At 39.4% G+C, this 21,647-nt stretch overlaps 2 protein-coding genes and 1 pseudogene across 2 annotated transcripts; 1 reads left to right on the top strand and 2 right to left on the bottom strand.

Moving 5' to 3' along the window:
* Positions 1 to 1,411: 1,411 nt before the first annotated feature.
* On the bottom strand, positions 1,412 to 7,444 carry LOC140931903 (uncharacterized; annotated as a pseudogene).
* An 11,805-nt stretch (positions 7,445 to 19,249) lies between these two features.
* On the top strand, positions 19,250 to 20,092 carry LOC140931902 (uncharacterized). The gene has a single exon (XM_073381602.1). It carries the CDS (start codon positions 19,250 to 19,252, stop codon positions 20,090 to 20,092), a length of 843 nt encoding a protein of 280 aa, XP_073237703.1.
* A 995-nt stretch (positions 20,093 to 21,087) lies between these two features.
* On the bottom strand, positions 21,088 to 21,582 carry LOC140931901 (uncharacterized). The gene has a single exon (XM_073381601.1). It carries the CDS (start codon positions 21,580 to 21,582, stop codon positions 21,088 to 21,090), a length of 495 nt encoding a protein of 164 aa, XP_073237702.1.
* Between the last annotated feature and the right edge of the window lie 65 nt (positions 21,583 to 21,647).

Here is a 21,647-nt window from a genome sequence, read left to right as displayed (position 1 = left end):
TTGCTCTTAGGCTAAATCTTCCTTTAATCTACAGCTAGGGTAGTTGGTGCCTTCACTTGTTTCATGTCGATACAATGCAAGTCTGTTAAGTTGAGGGAAGGCCAAGGGGTTTGCCCTAGTAACCGAGTGCTTTGGACTGGTTTCTCTACTTCTCACTTTTGTGTTGTGTAAGTTTGTTACTACATAGTAGGCTCGCTGCAGTAACAGGTCATTTAGCCTGAAAGGCCATTCTCCCAATGTCAGCTCGCCTGAACTTAAGCCTATCCATTCGGTGTTTATTCATCAGTCGTTTAACCTATAGAACAAATTCATGCCTATTTGTTCTTATTAACACGCTAACAATATTTGTTGTCTCGAAATTTATATAGAGTTTCAATGTATAAGTTTGTGTCAAAACAACTTGTATCTAAATGGTCGCTTTCATTTGCTGCTGATTTCGGTTTGCCCTTTTGAGTTGGTGTAGCTGAAAGAATTAAAAAAAAAAAAAAAAGACTGGAATGTACTTTTACTTTGCTACCTTACAAGAAATTTATGATAGCTATTACTGTGAAAGAATGGTTCTGGGAAAGCGTTTGTTTATTTTTTTACAATTTTACCAGGGAACACCATTGCCTTACGCAGGGTTTAATAGACTCAAAAAATGTAAATTTCTTAAGTATCACCCTAAACCGTTTGGAGTTAAGGATCCAACAATTTGCTCGGCTACTAATCCCAACCACATTTTATAGTAAGGCATTTCTTCTTTATACAGTTGTATAGTGGCAATGATTGTGAAGTCTGTGCACGCACATGCTTTTTTACCCTTAGTTACAACAGTAATGAATGGTCAATTGATCGCATATCTGGGGTACAGCCGGCTTTAAACGTTAAATTTCCCTTGTTCCGAATTGAATACTAATGAAATATCTTTTTGTTCTTGTTTATTGGCATTTGCTTAGGTATACGTGAAGTGAAATTTGACGATTGAAACAGATGTTGGTAACACATATTTTTTATTTGATGTTTTCGTCAATGAAAGAAGATATTTTCGCCTTGATTAGCCTCATCATAGGGAGGGTATGGGAGTTTGGTTTACTTGCAACTGCAGGTAAAATTGCTGTAAGAAAATGAACAATATAATTACCACTTTTGTATCCGTATCTGTATTTTGTCAACAAACCATTTGTAAAGAAGAACAACTCTTTATTGCAATATTACACCAGAAGATAAAAAATCGTAAGTTACGACAGACAGCCATACATTCAGCAGCATCACCACTGTAGTGTGCATTTTTTTCCAGGCATAATTGGAATTGATTGCTTTACAAGATAAGGAGTGAATTAAGTACAAGAATTAACTGTTTGCGCAATCAAAGGTCTCACACAGGGTTGGAGCAAAGACATGACCAATAAAGATTGACATATTTTGTATTTCACCCCTTTATTAGGAATCCTAGTGAATAAATGTCCGTCTTCTTGCCCTGTTTACTTTACCGTTCGGCTGTCCTAGCTTGGGTGCCAGGTGTTGAAACTTCTTGGTGTCTGAAGGCATTTGGTATATTTTAGGATTGCTTTAGTCAGTTGCTTTCCCAAAGTCCACCAGCGCAGCTTCTGCCTCTGCTAAGCTGCGTCCATCTAAGACTTTGCTGTTTGACTTCATGTCATTGTGCAGTATCTTTGCTTTGTCATGAATATGTTGTATTCCTCTACAGACTGCCAAAAAGGTGAGTCCAGTTAATGGTAGTATTTTCATTAGGAATATCACCAAGATTAAATCGTTCACCATTGATGTTGTAAAAAGTGGTCACAATTTCAACTCTGTTTTGCTACCTCACGTTACCAATGAAGCAGGCAGTGTTGGGATGGCTTAGTCTTGCGGGTCTTGCAGTCATTCTCGCTTTTTGTCTACTTGCCTGGAGTTTTGCTGTTGTATCACCACAACTGTGCATGCGCCGAACTTTGCTAGGTAGCAAGTTTCAAAACACCCTCCACCAATTTCCCTCTCCATGATCGTTAGATCCCTCTCCATCACTTGCAAACTTCCCATTTCTGCTTCCTTCCACTAACTGAAGAAAAGCACTGCATGTCTATGATAGTGGTCAGCTGTTTCTTGTAATCGTTTCATTTCATTTGTATTCTGTGGTGTGTGGGCTCGGGACTCAAGACCTTGGTCAGTTTTTTGCGGGTTTATTGGAGCTTTCTCGGCTTCTACTGCACAAGCATTGTGACTTCATCTTCTTTTTGCATTTTTGGCTTTTTCTTGTGTCTTTCTTTTCTTTTGGTTATCAGAGCTCCTTCGATACCTAAGCAACTTAGCTGATGACATTTCCAGATAAGATCAGTAATTGCAAATTAAAGCTACAATCTTGGACAAAACTATTGAGAAAATTGCCTACTTGGGGGGCATTTTTTCTAAACTTCGTAGCCGACCGATTCTTCCCTTCTCCCTCCCCATTAACCTGCAGAAAAACTGTGTTGTCGTTTCACCATGTCCTCACTTGATACTGTTGGCAAATCATTTGGTCTTCTGCTTCAGCTGGTTCTACTTTCTTCAAGAAAATGAAAAAGTTGTGCATTCAGCAACAGAAATGTGAACTCTGATAGCACTAGCTGTTTATAAGCAAACCAAATAAATAGTTTATCAGACATACACCACCAAAAACAATACATTCCCTATGTTATCTGACTAGCTCCAACTAGCACGAAGAAACAGTGACCACAAGGAATAAATTGTAAAACACACACTGGGGCCACGAAAACTTCAGCCGACTTAACTAAGCTTTCATCAAACCAATAATTTTTTTCTCAAATTCCCGACCCTTGGAACTGCAAAATTGTTTAAATTTGATGAAATATCCACACCTGGGGATCACAAAGCCGTGTTATGACTTGTATTAAAAGTAATGAAGTAATTTGAAATGTACGTGTTTAACTCCTGTTATCGAGGGTACATTAAAGAAGATTAAAGTTGAATAAAGTCAAGAAAAAAAAAACAGTCCTGGAGAGTTTTAGATTGTTTTCAAGTAGTGGAAAAGGTGTTGAGAGGATATTGTGTTCGTTATTAATTGAGCTTCGATTATCTGTGCTGGTACTAAGTGATCTGAGACATATTAAATATTGGAACCACACCAAAATAATTAAACAGGAACGTTTTTAATGTACCTTTCCAGAAAGATTACATTGCTTTTTCCTCGCTGTTTACTCAACAAAGTGAAATATTATGAAATCGTCAGGTGTAGTTGAATGAGCAACGGTTACATGGACCCTGATGAAGGGACTCTAATAAACATCAACTTATACCATAACTGAAACTTAAATACAGTCCTTCTCAATGGGTACTTAACAGGGCAATAATAACAACAACGTGTAGTTCCAGTTAATGACATCAGAAAATCTTGGTACTCCAGAAGTAGAAGAAATGGCATGCATGGAAAGTACTGCATTTGGTTTAGCTACGTGTGCGAAACTACCAGCTACTTCACAAGGTTTTCTAGTCAAATAAAATTGCTACAACTAGCAATATTATTCTCTTTTCCGTTTCTTATTTGATGCAAGAGTGGCAGTGCCAAGTCGTGGTGTGGACTGCTTGGAGATTGTCGCATACTGTATGATACCGCCCAGCACATCCATCACAGGTAGTGACAGACTCGGGCCACTTGGGAACCAGTACAGCTCCTTTTGGTTGCTGATTTGGCAGATTGGATGGACACAGTCATGTTCATAGCAACATACTAAGAAAAAAGCATGGCATAGTTTTTTGGTATACCAGGTACCATATGTCTTCTTCTCACATCCGACACCTGTATTTGGCAAAAGAGGTAAGTGTTCTCATTCTTAAGCTCCAATTTTTCCTTCTTTGTACCCTTTAAGAATGTACTTGACGTTTTTGATACCTTTCCATAAGTGTATAGGTGTGCCAGCACAAGGGGACAAATCAACTCAACTGATATAAACGTCTACTGCTGTTTTGAGGTTCTTGCACAGCATCTCATCATTAACAACTCCATTTACTACGCATGAACTGTTTAATGTGGAAGGAGTGAATAGGTTTGCATGCCCCAAAGCCCAGCAACCATTCTGGAGCTCTACTCGATTTTTATAGCTTGACCCACTGGTCCTAGTCGTTACAAGTGTTGCTTGACTTCCTTTTTTGAGATACCGTTTCGTCCAGTTGTAACACTTTAAAGCAGCACTTGGAAGTGACCCAGATAATTAAGATGATTTTACTGATGATACAGACTAAATGAACAGGACATTTTGAATGCAATCTTTTTTAGGTTATTTTTTTTATTTAGTCTGTATTATCAGTGAAATCACCATCAGTATATATATTTTGACTGTGAAAGGTTTTAACTCAGGAGTCATTTCAAAAGTAGGTTGAGTTTGATCGTCCGGGTAAACCTAGTCCTGAATAGGACTGTTATTGTTGACAGTGACTGACGTTTCGACAACCATTGCAGTAGTCATCTTCAGAGTCAAAGTGAGTTGTATTATGTCAGTTGATGGTATTATACTCTGGTATTTGATCTGATTGGTCAATTACCTCGCAATGTTATTGGTTGTCTGTCAGTTAAGCCGTGATGTTATTGCCTATGAAGACTCGTAATCAGTAATTGGTGTGTTTTGATCCGTCTATTGTCACAGTTAAACAGTCGTTGATTGTTAGTCAAATTGTCGGTTCTCCAGTCGTTGTCTCGTAGTTTTGCTTGATCTCGTCAATAAATCGTTTGTACAGTGTTGGTAACTGTTGGCTACAATTCAGTGGGGTTTGTTCTAAGTTACTAAACCAGCTTTCTAAAGTAAGACGTGGATAGTAGTCTGTATAATATGTTATACATGTTGCAGAGTCCCAGTCAATTTGATATTTTGTCTGTAAATGGTGCTCAGGAATGTGATTGTTGACATCACCATTCCTCGTTGCTCGTTCGTGTTCGGTCAGTCACGTGCTTAGGTTTCTGCCGGTTTCACCAATGTAAGAAGCCTGGTAGTCGCTGCATTTGATCTTGTATACTGCTTCCAGTCTGTCCTCCGGTTTGTCTTTGTCCTTGACATTAATAAGCAGTCACCGTAAAGTGGTTATCAGTTTGTGTGCAAGACATATATTGTAAGGCTGTAATTATATATATTTTGTTGGGTTTTGGTATATTTCTATTTATATTAATGTTTCTTGTTTAGATTATTTTGAAAAAAAATAACTAAGCCAGAATTATTATTATGGCCAAGTGTAATTATAGGAGTAGTTTTATTTCTAATGTATGTATACATATCTGCTTAAGTAATAAATTTGAACCATGATAATTCATGGCCCACCCCCAATGTATGGCATGGTTTTTCTTGTCCCACCCCTTTTTTCATGCACAGGAACGATGGCCCACCCCCTCCTGTACTTTATGACCACTCCTTATGTTTTTTTGATGCACAGAGGAAGTTTACAGCATAATAACTATCAACAATTATAATTGCCAGACATTTATTTTTACAGTGCAACCTCGTTAATACGGCACCACTGGGCCATGAAAAACTTGCCATATTAACAGGGTAACCTTATTAACCAGGGAAAATGACTGAAGTTCCTTAAGTTTGGGTCAAGATGATGTGGTCATAATAACAAGGTGACTTTATTAATGGGGTTGCTGTAAGGCAGGGTTCCACTGTATAGATTGCTCAAATTTTGAACTAGTTGTGCCCGTATTTTTCTCCTGAATCCTTTACCTAAGGAGAGAGGCACTCAGGCCATTTTTATTATCGGTTTTTTGGTCTTCGCATCGAAAGTATACAGTTTTACCATTTAATTCCTTCCTTTTTTAGCAGATGGTTTTCGATTCTCAACGAACATCGAAGCAATTATTCATGTTTGTTATTTTGTGCAGGTTCAGGTTTTATGTGAGAAGAAAATTCCCGAAAAGAGGATGTGGTTTTTTGCTTTTGTAACAGGCCTTATTTTCACATAAGCTCGGATTCCTTTGTTCTTTTCGGGGGGAATATATTACATAACCCCCGAATCAACTGTCTGAAAAGCTGGGCGTGGCTTTGATTGTTTGAAGGGAAGAGCGGGGCTAATGACCAGCTAATTAAAATGCGAGGGGATTATGCATTAATATGCAAGGGGGATAAGTGACTTATCCCCCTTGCATATTAATGCATAATCCCCTCGCATTTTAATTAGCTTTTCGTAAAGAAAAAATTCACAAATGTTTATTGGAAATATTAAACACAACGCTTTCATTACTAAAATTAAACTGAACTGCGTTTCTTTTGGGCCACATTCACGGATTTTCTTAGAGGTTGGTTCATCGATTTCCACAGCCAGAACGACAGTTCGAAAATTAACAGCGTCTTTAAAATTCTACGGTTCCACGAAAGTGTCGCTGTCATGGTAAGGTGTTCCGTTCTCAAACCAGTCATCCCAAACTCGTGTACTCCATGAAGAGATGTAGTTGACCTCTTTGTGTTTTGTGGTATTCTTGCTTCATTCCTCGGCTGAATTTCCTTGTGAGTTACAGTAGTGATCCCTTGCCTGGAATCTTCTTTGCATGTAAACATGCAGGTCGGTCGAAAGATTCGGTGTGAAAGTTTAACTTGTCAGCTGCTTGCATGTTTTCTACACCCGCAAATTAAGATTCAAATTGTTTTTGTAAAGGTCTTGCAGTACCGCCACTGAAGCTGCTTTAGTTATTTGACTAATAAACGGCTCTACTTCTGGCTCTGAATCGCTCGACACTACTAGGCTCTTTAGGCTGTTTCTAGCATTCACTGTGAACAACTAATTTGAAATGCGACTTTGAAAAACTAACATAATTAAAAAGGCGAGAAACTTGTGAATGCCACCAGTGCTAGATGGAGTGTTAAAAAACAAAAGAAAGATGAACAATAGCAGCATTTTTCGTCAATGTATTTTTGCATCCCTTGTTGAATCCTCCCCAGTGTAAAAATAAGCCGTTTATCAGCCTTCAGCTTGTGGTTATGTGATTTATTCCCCTCGTGCCCGAGGGCAATGCACGAGGGGAATAAATCACATAACCTTGTTTTTGCGAAATTCCCTTTTACCAAGAAAGGTCATGAGTTCCTCTTCATCATCGAAGATAAAATTCTCCTCTGCACCAATTGCTTAAAAAAGGAGACATGGATTTCCACCATGCTGTGTGCATTATGCACTGCCTCACTTTCTTAGCCATATGCTTCATATTTTCTTTATTTCTGGTGTTGCCGATCTTGTACTCACTGTGCACTTCCTTACTGGAAAACTGTTCATTGGAAAGGGGGTTGTTTTAAGGACAGTGTGTGCTTGCTCCACAGGGTTTCTTTTGCTGTGGTATTCAGCAAATGACTTCTGGGTGACAGTCTTGAATTAAAGCAGTCTTGTCAAACGAACTAACCACATTCTTACTAGAGGATGCACTGGAGCCTGTCTTTCGAACATTGCTTAAACTCTTGTTACCCTCTCCTTCTTCCAAAATGGTCTCCATTTTCAGTCGTGGTCTGGTAAAATGATCTTTTGCCAAGTTTTCCCTGGTTTTTGAATGGGAGGGACATCAGCATAGATCTTACGTAGGCCAGTGTAGTTTGATAACAAATTGCTTCACACCAGTGCACAGGGTTTTGTGGAGAGACAAACAAGCGTTTCTTCCCCTACCAGAATGGTGCCTCCTGGCTTGTTAAGTCCCTTCCTGATAATTCTGTGTATAGTTGAAGCAAGACGACAGGCCGATGTTGAATCCCTCAGGAGCCAGAGCTTTTACTGTTCCTCTTGCTTGTCTCATGATGGTATTGTTGTCCGCAGCACAGTAGAGCACAGTATTGGTTAGTCTGGGATGGCTTTCTAAACCATTACCAGTTCTGTCTACTCGATCTCCTTCTCCAAAGGAAAATTTCAAAATAGCAGCAAGGTCTGGGAATTCTTCACATTTTAACCTTCCTCCCCTTACTTTCAAGATGTGACGAACCTTTTCAAATTTCATACATTGAAGAAGGAGATTCCTCTTGTTTTTCTGTGCTTAACTAAGTAAACCAGAATGGGCCATTAATTTGTTTTTCATGTCCTTAAAAAGTTCCAAATTCTGACCCACCAGACCTTTAGCCCGTTGAAAATTCCTTTTGTCCTGTACACTTGTTAGTCTAGTCATCAAATTGACACTTGTCACCTTAATCAACACTGGCTGTAGGGTATCTCTGTCTCGGTGACTGTCTAGATATTCCATTACTGTCTCATAATTAGATGCAATCGCCTCCTCCACTTTTTGGTTGACAGTTATTTGATCATTTCTCTGATTATTCTTTAAAGAGTCCACGGTCTTCTTGATTTCGTGGCCGTTATTTTCTAAAATATCCCCCCTTCCATCTATACAAATTTGAATGAGGTTTAAATGCTTGGTCAACAACTCCAGCAAGCTTGCAGATTCAATGCGAGTTGACTCCTTCAAACCTTTCACTTCCTTATACTTCTCTGCAAGAACCCAAGTGGGAATGATACGCCCGTTTTTCATTATGAAGTAAACAATGAAGAAGTCAATCAGAAGTGTCAGTACCGTTGTCAGCTATAATTTTTGACATTTTAAGTTTTTTGGGGGTATGCCCCAAGAGTGACAGATGTATTGAAAATGTCTGAAAGAACTAGAGATATGTTGTCGCTTGAGTAACTAAGAAGTTGAGTAGGACAGGAGTATAAGCTATGCGATTTGCTGTTTGCTATGGGTAAAATTTGAATTTTAACTTTAGATCGAGTTACAGGTTTGAAGCAAAATGAAAGTTCTGGCAATGAGTAGGACAGGAGTATAAGCTATGCGATTTGCTGTTTGCTATGGGTAAAATTTGAATTTTAACTTTAGATCGAGTTACAGGTTTGAAGGAAAATGAAAGTTCTGGCAATTTGGACTTTCTTAGGTACTCTCTAAAGGGGCGCTCTGCCGGTGATAATTTGCTTGCTTAGTTGTTGCCAACATTTGAAAAGTGTTTATTTAAAATATTAGGTAAACGTGAGGAGTCATTAGTAAGGTTATTGTTGGTATCTGGGTCTTAGTTTTACACTTTCTTTTGCAGCGATTTAATAACCCATTTTTTCCTTGTCATGTTTTTTTCATAGTAGTTAAATTATCATTAATAATAATCAATACTTTATTTATACTACAAAAGATAGATCAGCTAAGTTTAAAAAAAACAGCTGGTATAAACCTATTTGCAATAATAAAATATTTGAAGAGTAAAAAGAAAAAACGATAGTACGTAGTAAAAAAGAGGAAAGACTAATATTTTATTATTATAATATTTTTACCATAAAAAGAGTGTTAAAAAATCAAAATGAATTAACCAACAATGTACATTTATGTTGTGTTTTATCTTGTTCTTGCAAATACTCAAATGTCTTTCTTTTAAAAGATCCTAATGTTAGGCCATTAATCCATAATTCATTAGGTAACTCGTCCCAATCCTTTGCTCCTGGGAATTTAAAGGTAGACTGGCCAATAGTGGATTTGACTTTAGGCAGATGAATTTCTCGTCTATCTCTTAAGGTTCTACCGTGGCATTCTGATCTCAAGGTCATATAATTATGAAGTTGCGTAAGGACAGACAGAGCTGATTGTTGACAATTTTGAACACTAGCTGAAGACGCACAAATCTTCGCGTACTAGATAGTGTTAAAAGTCCTAGTTTGTCTCTCATTCTTTGTGAATAAAAAACCTTCAGCGATTCTGGCTGTACTTGATGGCTATCACGAGCTGGGTCTCCAGTGGTAAGCTTAAGTAATTACAGTATTGCATTTGATGTTTTTTTTTCTGGTTTTAGCGGAACTCCACGCGCGCGCGAGACGGAGCCCCATAGCTAAGGAAATGTGGTAATCTACCCATCCGAGAAAATTTGGTAATCACGTGACCGTATGACCGTCCGTCTGCACCACAGGGAAACCAATGTTTACTCTCGCACTTTCTAGCTAGTTTGGGAGCCCAATAGAAAACTAATTGCACATCAATGTTGTGATCAATATTATTGACAGCTGTCAAAACAGGATATCTGGTAACCAGTATCACCTGACTGTCCCGCGGGCTCAAGTGTCAACCCACTGAGGTCGAGTACTTTTTTGAAGTTATCCGCTGACAAATTACCAGTTTCAAATGATCGCAGGTTCAAGTCTATTTTTTCCAATGATTCATATGAAATATGTTGTGTTTATGTCACTATGGCCCCGCACTGTCAAGATTTTGATTTCAAACTGACCTCGGAAGCGAAAATTCAGCCACTTCTTTTTAAATAAAGGCGGGGAAGACTTTTCTTACCATGGTCACGCGTTGGTCACGCTCTACGTCCAATAATTTTTGTACTCTGATTGGTCAAAATTGACAGGTGAGTTGATGCGAAAAATTTATGCAGCATCTTGAAAGTTGTTTACTTTGACAGCAAAAGCTGACAGAGTTTTGTGTCAACTTGTGATGTTTTTAACTGTCTTTTTCCACCGGATGTACAAAATGAAATACAGCTGCTATCAAGAGTCAACTGTTAAGCTGATAGAGAGACTGGGAGTCAGTGATATGAGACTATTTTCTTTTTTGTAGTTCAATAAAGACACCTTAGTTCAAGAACGACAACAAAGTTCAATAACAACTACATGAGTTCAGAAAATGACATACGCATTACTAGAACCTAGTTAAAATTCAGTTTTCAACACTCCGTAGTTAAACAAAGACAGAAAAGTTCAAGAATGATAATATAGTTCAATAACTACTACATGAGTTCAGAAACTGACATAAACATTAATGTTCGTTTATTTAGTTAATGTCAAGGAAGGGGGTCCATCGGGACTGGTCATATGGGGAGTCGGTTTAATTATAGCATATTTTTTATTTTTTTAACATATTCGGACTGTACGTTATTGGCAGATATGCCTAGTGACATTGTTCATCCTTAGAAATCTTTTGGGTTTGCTCAGTATTGCCTCATCCTCTTGCTTGCTTAGTTTCATTCTCCAGCAAACATAGCTTTGTGGCAAAATCCCAGAAGGCGTGTCTCGGCAAAGCCGCAGTCACCCCACGGCCACAGGCGGCCCAACACTTTAGCCTACTTGTTTCACTGTCTATACTGATATATTCTACAACGCTCAGTCATTGTTATGGTTTATTGCAGATGGCTTTTTGCAGATAGATTAACAAATTCTCATTTAGTTATTGGTTATTGATTCAAGAATAGACATTTGTATATAGGTTGATAGGTTCTCATTTAGTTACGGGTTATCATTTAGTTACTGACTGCAGAAGAGAAATTTTTATTGAAATTATTTTGTTGATGCACGTGAAGTTTTAAAGTTGTAAAAATAAGGGGCTGTATATTATTTTTCTAGTGGGGGAGGGAGGGGGGCGGGATTAGTTTGTGGTGTAGTTTAGGGAGTTGGTGTGGAAAACATATTATCAGATCTAAGAGATGCTGAATACGCGATATGGGATTATACTGATAATAATGTCCATATTTATAGAGATGTTAACATGTAATTTGGGGTTATAATGATGTTACCATGTAATTCGGGGTTGTATTGTCTATATTTATTTTCTATACCTGGATTTTTGTATATCTATCAATCTCTTTTATTAATTTAATTTTATCTGACACGTTTCAAAATAAAGTGCTTCCTTGAGCGGGAAAACTCTGTGGATGGTGAGGACAGATACCAGTGCATGGTGGTGAAGAATGTTTGCTGTGTAAGGTGGAGGGGGTGCCTGTCAATTGGAAGCCTGTACAGAACCAGTGTGGGGTGATAGATTTCACAAAGATAGTGGTGTAGTATAGGAAAACGGAGGATGGAGGCATAGGTGTGGATACGGGGGAAAAGGAAAAGGTTCTTCGGGTTGCGAGAAATTTGTTTATTTTTGCTATATATTCAGTACAGGTTCGACTTAGGAGACAACTATTAAGGACTTCGTATACTATTTTTTTACCAATAAAAACGATTTGTAATGGAAAACTCGATTTGTACAATAAATTTTAACATAATTCATGCTGTTGTTTAAATTTCTTATATCTTTCTGTTTCTTGCCAAAATGTGGTTGGCCAAGCGGCCTAGCTGCCCTGCCATTAGCTGTAGCTGGGCAGCCACCCGCTTGGCTTGTATGGTCGCACTCCTAATTTCTCTTGCTTTTTGTTTCAATTTTTCCTCCATCTCCTTCAGGTCCTTTTCCTTCTTTTCGAATTCTCTCTCTCTTTCTTCTGTTTTTATCGCTGCCAGGAAGCTGCGTACCTCAAACTCCTCCTCTGGGGATAGTTGCAAAAGTGATTAACCCACCCATAATAACTTTTCTATTATTTGTTAGCTTATCTTTCCCCGGACTGTACGATAATGTGATACCATGAGCTCATCCTTTTAAACAAAAAGCATCTTATCTCAACAAAATGTTGAAAGCCTTGTCTCATCAGAAGCTCAGAAGGCAATCAAGGAAACAGGTTAGGGAGGGGAGGGAAGAGAATGTGCCGTAGGAGAATGGGGCAGGTTTCGGAGAAAACCTGTTTCCACACGTTTCGACGCCATGATGGTACCATTTGGCTGAGCCCTACATGTCTTTTGTTACTTAAAGATGCTCCTTGCTTTATCTAAAAATCTCATACCTGGATTTTGGGCTGTTTGGCCTTTGGGCAATTTGGTGTGTCCATGCCGTTGGTCTATAGCGGGAGAGGATGAGTAAAATTTGGTCTAGTTCTTTATATTATTTACAAATTTAGTATTTCTTTTTGTTAGTTCAATAACCACACAGCAGTTCAATAAGTACACAACAGATCAATAACCACACCAGTAGTTCAATGACCACACATTAGTTCATTGAGCGTAAACTACATGTAGCTGCGGGAAAAATAGCCACAAATACGTTAGTTATTTTTAATAAGAATGTATAGCATTAAGTAAGTGGTAAATACTCATTTAGCTATGGTACGAGAACTAAATAGACAAATAGCTATGTTACACTGTTATTAAGTTCTAGTGAGCTCACTTATATAGACGGGAACATAGGCTGATGTTAATTTAAAAAATTTTTTGTCTGCTTAGAAAGTCTGTCATTTTCATCAGGGGCACAGTGAACAGACCTGGAAACAGAGTCAGCGCCGAAAAGGGAAAACACAGACTCGGTCCGGAGAAAACTTCAACTAAAAACCCGACAAAGCGCGCGTTGATAAAGCAGAAAAAAAGTAAACAGTTAACGGTGGATGAAACCTTGTTTTTTTACTCTCTTTTCGCACGTTTCAAAACAGTGGTACCACAGCTGGCCCTACGTGCCTAAGTCGACTACCATCAATCTATGTTTAAAAATAGTTATTTTTTACCGTACAATTAACATCAGTCTATGTTCCCGTCTATATTAGTGAGCTCACTAGAACTTAATAAAAGTGTAACATAGCTATTTGTCTATTTAGTTCTTTAGTTCTTTAGTTCTTTGCGGCTGACAAAATGGCATGAAACTTTCCACCTATGTATAAGTAGTATCTATGTATTACTGTGGGACATGAGATTGCCTAAATTAAACGTATTTTGGCTGAAACATTTGGATTGATTTGTCATGATTTGTGTCACGCCGAACCTCTTGACTCTCAAGTCAGAAAGGTCAAATTACACTCAAGTGCTCCGTGAATTTTGCATTCCCAAAAATTCATTTTGCATGTTGTTCAGAGTTTTGAAAGCATAGTTTGAAAGCTTAGAGGTTACTCTTTAATACGGAATGTCTTTTTCGGTTTGAAATCATGAATCAGATGTGATTTTAGGTCTTTGAAATTTGACAATATTTTGCTTGCGTAAAAACATTAAAATTTTGTAAATATTGAAAAATCCATAAAAAATTCCAGTTGCAATCAATTCAAGAACATGACCATTCAATGTGTATTAAAACCCTTTTAATACGATAAGAAGCTTTTTGATAATTGAATTCGATTGAAAGTAAGGTCTTTTCGTTGCTCAGTCTAGAGGCCTGAAAAAGCAGTCTGGCGGAGGCTGTCAATTGCCAGAACTTGTCATCTGCCGTATTGCCAAAATATTTATCCAATGAAACTAAAATTTATATTTTCATTACTAGAATACCAGGGGAAGTCTACATAATTTTTTGGGGATTTTTCAAAAATTTCATTTTTCCTACCTCTGGTTGATATTTACAGACATCCGCTCTTAAGATCTGCGGTGTGTGGTTGAAACGTCACGATCAATATCAGGGTGACTATCGAGAGGCAAACGATAAACTAAACCCTTTATACATATTATCCTCGATGATTAATGTCGTTCATGACAAGAAAACAGCTGCTGCCCTGTGCAAGCGCAAGCAGATCCTGATGAAAGAGCAAGTCAAGATGGTTTGTGGACAACCTTGATTGGTATATCTCCAAAACCAATTATTGCAGCATATATTTCCACTTCAGCAGTTTGCATGAATGAGATTCTGTCAAACATTGTAAAAGGTAAGGTTGAAGACTGTGTGAAAGGTGATGAAAAAAGGGCAAGGAGCAGACTTGTTATACAAAGGGGGTCTTATAACGAAGAGGAAGTACACCAGTATAGGTAATAGTGGTGACGTCGAACAGCCTATCGATGAATCTGAGAGAAGTGTGAAATCAGAATTTTTACAGGGCTGTGAAGTTCGTAAGATTATTCCATAAAAACCCTCATGGGCCATCTTTTAAGTACTAACATTGGTGAAGTTGTGGCTCTGGAACACTTAGCTGAAAGGTTTTCTGTTGAAGCTGTTTCTAGTGTGTACAGACCCCTCAAGCCTTTCCTGTTAAAGCTTGCTGATTTGTATCATGAGAAAATGCCCTGTCTTCGCTGGTTTAATGAAGAAAAAGGTCTCCTGTATTTGACAGTGGGGGCAGTAGGTGCTCCATTCGGAAAAGATGACACTGCTGCAGCTTATCTGGTGAGCTTCCTTAACTTGCTTCAAGGAGATCAAAGCTATAATGACAACTATCTCCTTTTGGGGGCTAACTGTGAAGACGACCACCCACTAATGAAAGCCTTTACTTGTCAACTGACTAAGGAAATGGAGGAAATTGAAGGTGAGGCACTGGCCACACCAAAGGGAATCAAATTGTTCTGAAATTTGAACTTATTCCATCAGATATGAAGTGGATCTCATCTTACTCTGGAAAATCAAACAACCATGCTACCTTACTTTCTTTTGCTAATGTCGGTAAAGCAACATCACAACCAGTTCTGCTGTCCTTAGATAGTCTACTCACAGTGCACAAGCAATATGTTAGTCATGTATTACGCACAAAGCACCAATCTTAATATTACAAGTTCATTCCGAATAATCTTTTTCCCGGTGAATGTATAGTCATTGTTGACTATAAAATTTAACTGGAACTTGGAATCCTCAGTTGGGAAATCCAGTGCTACTGGTATGGCAAATTAGGCATTTCACTTCAAGGCTTTTTGGTGGTGGCCCAAATTGGAGATCACTGATTTATGGAGTGAGGACACAAAACAAGATGCCTGGTTCAGCCAAAGTGTAATGGATGTTGGTTTTCGCTGGCTGGAAAAGGAAATTCCTGGTTTTCATGTGTATTTATTCTCTGGTGAGTGGTGTTAGTTTATCATGGTCACATTTTGATTTGTGTTTGTGTTGTAGTTCAGTGTTGTTCTTGGTTCAAATTCTTAATTCTTTGCTTACTCATTTATGATACTCTGCAGTACAAAAAAACGCAAGTAAATTAAGGATTCAATATGGAGCCCTAACACACATGTATAGCAGATCTATCGTTTATATATGACGGGAATTCATATAGTTTCAAGTAAATCCTCCGCCAAACGTTATAAATGAAATCGACGCATTCAAATTTGTAAAGAACTTTAATAGTTGCCTTGGTCTGTGATTGGCTTTTTTGCATTAACCTTTCAGTAGTAAAGCTGTTTGTTGTAGAGAATTGCTTCAAATTCTGGTTAGTTGATTGAACTGTCTGCACATGCTTTGCTTGGTCAAAATAGTAAAATGGTTTTTTGGTGGTGTGGTATGATATAGTTATCTTAACACTGCATGCAGCTAATTTTGCGTTTTTTTCATAAACAGATCTTCTTACAGTCTTTAAAGGCTTCTTTTCTATCTAGAACGTCAGCAAACACTTTTTCGCGATCTATTTTGGATAAACACAAAAGATGGAAAAACTTCAACTTTTTGGCCAAACTCATGAACTATCCCCTTTGGAAAAATGCCAATCTTGCGTTTTTTTTAATCCATGCTTCTACTGTGTAGAAAGGCTCGTTTTCTAACGAGAACGTCACCAAATACTTTTTCTCGGTGTATTTTGCATAAAACTAAACCTTAACAAAATTTCGAATTTTTGACCAAAACCATGGACTAATCCCTTTGGAAAAATGCGAATTTTCTGGGTTTTTGAAACCGATGTTTTCATAGTCCAGAAAGGCTTGTTTGCGATATAAAACGTTGAAAATCTTTTTTCCACAATCTATTTTCACGATCTATTACATGGCGATACAGGGGGTTACAAGGGGTTACAGTGGGTTACAAGGGGCTACAGGCTGTCACAGCGGGTTATGAGGGGTTACAGGGGATTACAAAGTATTAAAGAAAACGTCTTATCTAACTAGAACGCCCCCAGATACTTTTTCTTAGCCTATTTTGCATAACAAGGTGATGAAGGGTTACAGAGAGGTGAGAAGGGATGACAGGGGGTTACAAAAGGTTATAGGGGGTTACAGCGGGTTACAAGGGGTTATAAGGGGTTACAGGGTGTGACAGCAGCTTTCGAGGTGTTACAGGGAATTGCAAAAGATTACAGAAAACGTGTTCTCTAACTACAACGTCCCCAGATACTTTTTCTTGGTCTATTTTTCATAAAAGGGTTACAAAGGAGTTACAAGGGGTTCCAAGGTGTTACGGGGGCTTTCAAGGGGTGACAGGGGATTACAAGTGGTACAAAGGGTGACAGGGGGTTACAAAAGGTTACTGTTGGTTACAGCGGGTTACAAGAGGTTACAACAGGTTAAAAGAGGATAAAAGGGGCTACATGGCGGGTAGAACGGATTAACTTGTTTTCTAAGTAGGACATTCCCAAATACTTTTTCTTGGTCTATTTTGCAAAAAGGGGTTCCAGGAGGTTACAGGGGATTATAAGGGGTGACAGGGGATTACAAGGGGTTACAGGGGGTTACATTGTGTTACCGCGGGTTACAAGGGGTTACAGGGGATTACAAAGAATTACAGAAAACTTGGTCTCTAACTGGAACGTCCCCGGATACTTTCTCTTGGTCTATTTTGCAAAAAGGGGTTCCAGGAGGTTACAGGGGATTATAAGGGGTGACAGGGGATTACAAGGGGTTACAGGAGGTTACTAGAGATGACAGGGGGTTACAAGGAATTACAGGGGGTTACAAGGGGTTACATTGTGTTACCGCGGGTTACAGGGGATTAAAAAGGATTACGGAAAACTTGGTCTCTAACTGGAACGTCCCTAGATACTTTCTCTTGGTCTATTTTGCATAAAAAGGTTTCAAGGGGTGACAATCAGTTTCCGGGAGTTACAAGGGGTTAGAGGGAAATACAAGGGGTGAGAGGGGATCACAGGGGATTACAAAAGATTACACAAAACTTGGTTTCTAAGTAGAACGTCCCCAGATACTTTTTGTAAGTCTTTTTGCATAAATGGTTGCAAGGGGTTACCAGGGGTTACCTGGGATTATAAGTGGTGACAGGGCGTTACAGTGGGTGACATAGGGTACCAGGGGGTTACAAGGGGTTACAAGGTGCAACAGAGGGTTATGAGGCATTACAGGGGATTACAAAGGTTTACAGAAAACTTGTTCTCTAACTAGAACGTCCCGAGATACTTTTTCTTGGTTTATTTGCATAACAAGATTACAAGGGGTTACAGGAGGTGACAAGGGGTGACAGGAGGTTACAAAAGGTTAGAGGGGCTTACAGGGGGTTACACGGTGTGACTGCGGGCTACGAGACGTTACAGGGGATTACAAAGGTTTACAGCAAACTCTTGCTCTACTAGAACGTCCCTAGATACTTTTTGTTGTCTATTTTGCATAAAAAGGTTACAAGGAGTAACAAGGCGTTAGAAGGGGATACAGTGGGTTACAGGGAGTAACAAGGGGTGACAGAGGGTTACAGGGGATTACAAAAGATTACAGAAAAATTGCTTTGTAAGTAGAACGTCGCCAGATTCTTTTTCTTGGTCTATTTGCAAAAACGCCTTTCGGGAGGTTACAGGGGGTTACAAGGGGTTACGTGGTGTGACAGCGCGTTATGAGGGGTTAGAGGGGATTACAAACGATTACAGAAAACTCGTTCTCTAACTAGAATGTCGCGAGATAATTTCTCTTTATCTATTTTCCATAAAAAGGTTACAAGGAGTGACAATGGGTTACTGGGGGTTACAGGGAGTTACAAGGGAGTGAGAGGGGGTTACAGGGGATTAAAAAAAACTTGGTTTCTAAGTAGAACGTCCCCACGTACTTTTTGTAAGTCTATTTGCATAAATGGTTGCAAGGGGTTACCAGGGGTTACTAGGGGTTACCTGGGATTATAACTGGTGACAGGGCGTTACAGTGGGTTACATGGGGTACCAGGGGGTTACAAGGGGTTATAGGGGATTACAAAAAAATACAAAAAACCAGCGTCCTCAGATACTTTTTCTTGGTCTATTTGCTTAACAAGGTTATAAGGGGTTACAGGGGGTGACAAGAGGTGACGGGGGGTTACAGTGGGTTACAAGGGGTTGCAGGGGCTTACAAGGGGTTAGAAGGGGTTACAGGGTGTAACAGAGGGTTATGAGGCATTACAGGGGATTACAAAAGTTTCAACAGGGAGACAAACAGAAACCAAGCCAGAAATAGGAACCGAGCGTTACGAAAGACCAGTTTGCTGTACAAACTGGATCCGTTTGTGGACCATGATAACATAATTCGTGTTGGTGGTCGTACCAGAAGAGCAGATGCACCAGTTGATCTGAAGCATCAAGTCATCATTCTGCGGAAAGGACACTTGACTGAACTGTTGATTCAACATCACCATCTCAAAGTGAACCATATGGGTTGTGGTATGACGCATAACGAGTTGCGGCAAAGTGGCTATTGGTTGATCAATGGTTCATCAAAAGTAGCGAGGTTCATATCGAGTTGTGTGACATGTAGATGACTGCGTAGGCCCACTGAGCAGCAGAAGATGGCCTGCCTTCCTGACGACAGACTTGAACCAGCTCCTCCTTTTTCGTTTTGTGCCGTTGATTACTTTTGACCGTTCATTGTCAAAGAGAGAAGTGAAGTTAAATGCTATGGAGTATTGTTTACATGTATGGGGTCACGAAGTGTTCATCTAGAGACTGCTAATTCATTGGAGAGTTCTTCATTTATCAATGCATTGAGACGTTTCATGAATCAGAGAGGTTCTGTGAGACAACTGAGGTCCGACCAAGGGACAAATTTCATTGGTGCACGAACTGAACTGAAAGCAGCACTATGTGAGATGAATCAAGACCATGTTCAAGACTATTTGCTAAGGAATAAAGGCAAGTGGATTCCAATCAAGTTGAACATACCCCATTCTAGTCACATGGGCGGGACATGGGAACGTATGATTCGTAGTGTACGCGACGTACTTGAACCACTACTGTTACAAGCTGGCAGCCAACTTGATGACGAGACATTGCGAACACTCTTGACAGAAGTCCAGTGCATTATTAATTCAAGACCCCTCAGCGTTGATAACTTATGTGATGCAGAAGCGCCAGAGCCATTGACTCCTAACTATCTTCTTACTATGAAACCTAAAAGAGTGCTACCGCCCCCAGGAAAGTTGCAAAGAGCCGATATGTATTGTCATAGAGGTTGGAGAAGAGTTCAGTATCTTGCAAATGAATTCTGGCCGCGATGGCGGGGAGAGTATCTTCAAATGTTACAAGTCAGGCAAAAGTGGGTCCAGTCTAACAGAAACCTTGCTGTTGGTGATATAGTCATCTCTAAGGAAAGTGAAAGCACGCGCAACAATCAACTCATTACAAGAACGTCCACGAAACGTTTTGTGAGTATGCGATATCGTGTCAGCGGTATTGACTACTACTTCATAATATCACATGAAAACTTATTTACAATAAGGCAATCACACAATCAGTCAGACGATGACAGTTCAAAGTCCTAAACAACGTTCCTTAAACAAAATCTCGTAGTCGTCCAGGTCTATGAATGATTCTACCAGATCTTGTTTCCATCACAGGTGGTCCTTCCACAGGCAAAGGGGTACTACTAGATGGCAGGTTTTCTTGGGATTCCAAATCCAACTGTGGCGATGGTTCCTTGGTCTTTACGAAGTGTCTTATATTTCTCCTGAACATAGTTCCTTGGAGATCTACCTCGTAGGAACGAGGTGCTACTTGTTTGACAACCGATCCCTTTCTCCACAGCTTTTCTTTTCTCTGATGGCAGCGGTTTTGTGCCCACTGTGTCTCCGGGTTGAAGCTCAGGAAGCTCTTTTGTTCCTTTGTTGTAAAACAGTGCTTGTTTCGTCTTTCTTTCTTTCTTTGAGCTTGTCTTCAGTTCCCTCCATGATCTTTGGCTGTAACAAAGTTCCTGCTGTAGGTAACAGTGTCTTTGTACGTTGTCCAAACAATCTTTGTACTGGTGATGATCCAACACTGGGTGAAGGTGTGTTGTGCCAGTCCAAAATGGCCAAGTATGGATCTTGTCCACTTGCTTTTGCTTTGGTTAGTAACTTCTTGGCTGTCTTACAGCATTTTCAATCTTGCCATTTGATTGTGGATAGTGTGGTGAGGACGTTTGGTGGTCAAAATGCCAGGCGGATGCAAATTCTTTGAATTCTCTGGAAGCAAACTGTGGTCCGTTGTCAGAATACAGAGCATCAGGTATGCCATGGCGTGCGAACTGATTCTTGAGAGACTTGATAACAGAACTTTTGTTGGTACTGGATAATTGTTTTAGTTCAAAATAATCTGACCAGTGGTCAACGATGATGAACCACTCTTTGTTGTCAAAACTGAAAAGGTCTGTTGCAACATGAGACCAAGGGCGTTTAGGTGGATCATGAGGTATAAGTGGTTCTTTCTGCTGGTTTGTCTGATAAGTGTTACATGTTTCACATTTAGAAACACAGTCCTTGATCTGGGCGGTCATGCCAGGCTAAAACAGGACATCTCTTGCTTTATTTAAACACCTTTCAATACCAAGGTGGCTTGAGTGTACTTGCGTTATCATGTGGGGCCTTAGCGCTACAGGTACAATTACTCGATTTCCTTTGAAGAGGATACCATCTTGAATGCTGAGCTCTTCTTTGAAGTCAAAATATCTCCTGATTTCTGATGGGACTTCTTCTTTTGTTTCTGGCCAACCAATCTTGATAATATGTTTCAACTGCTGAAGACCTTCGTCAAGTTCAGTTTTTCTTCTGAGATCAACAAGGCGTTCACTTGTGATTGGCAGAAACTCGACCATGTTGATATCTTCAATGGATTTGATTAGATACTCTTCGTGTTTGACTGATAAAACCTCCGACTTCAACTCTTCTGTACTCAGCTTATTGGAAAGGAATGCTCGACTGAGTGTATCAGCAATGAATAGTTCCTTTCCAGGCTTGTACACTATATTCAAGCTATACCTCTGGAGCTGTAATAACATTCTTTGGAGCCTTTTGGGGGCTGAAAGCGGAGATTTCTTGAAAATGCTCTCTAGCGGCTTGTGAT

The sequence above is a fragment of the Porites lutea genome, chromosome 3 (assembly GCF_958299795.1).
Source record: "Porites lutea chromosome 3, jaPorLute2.1, whole genome shotgun sequence".
Taxonomy (NCBI): domain Eukaryota; kingdom Metazoa; phylum Cnidaria; class Anthozoa; order Scleractinia; family Poritidae; genus Porites; species Porites lutea.
Note: the sequence above shows the minus strand (reverse complement) of the source record. Positions and strands in the feature narration are given on the sequence as shown.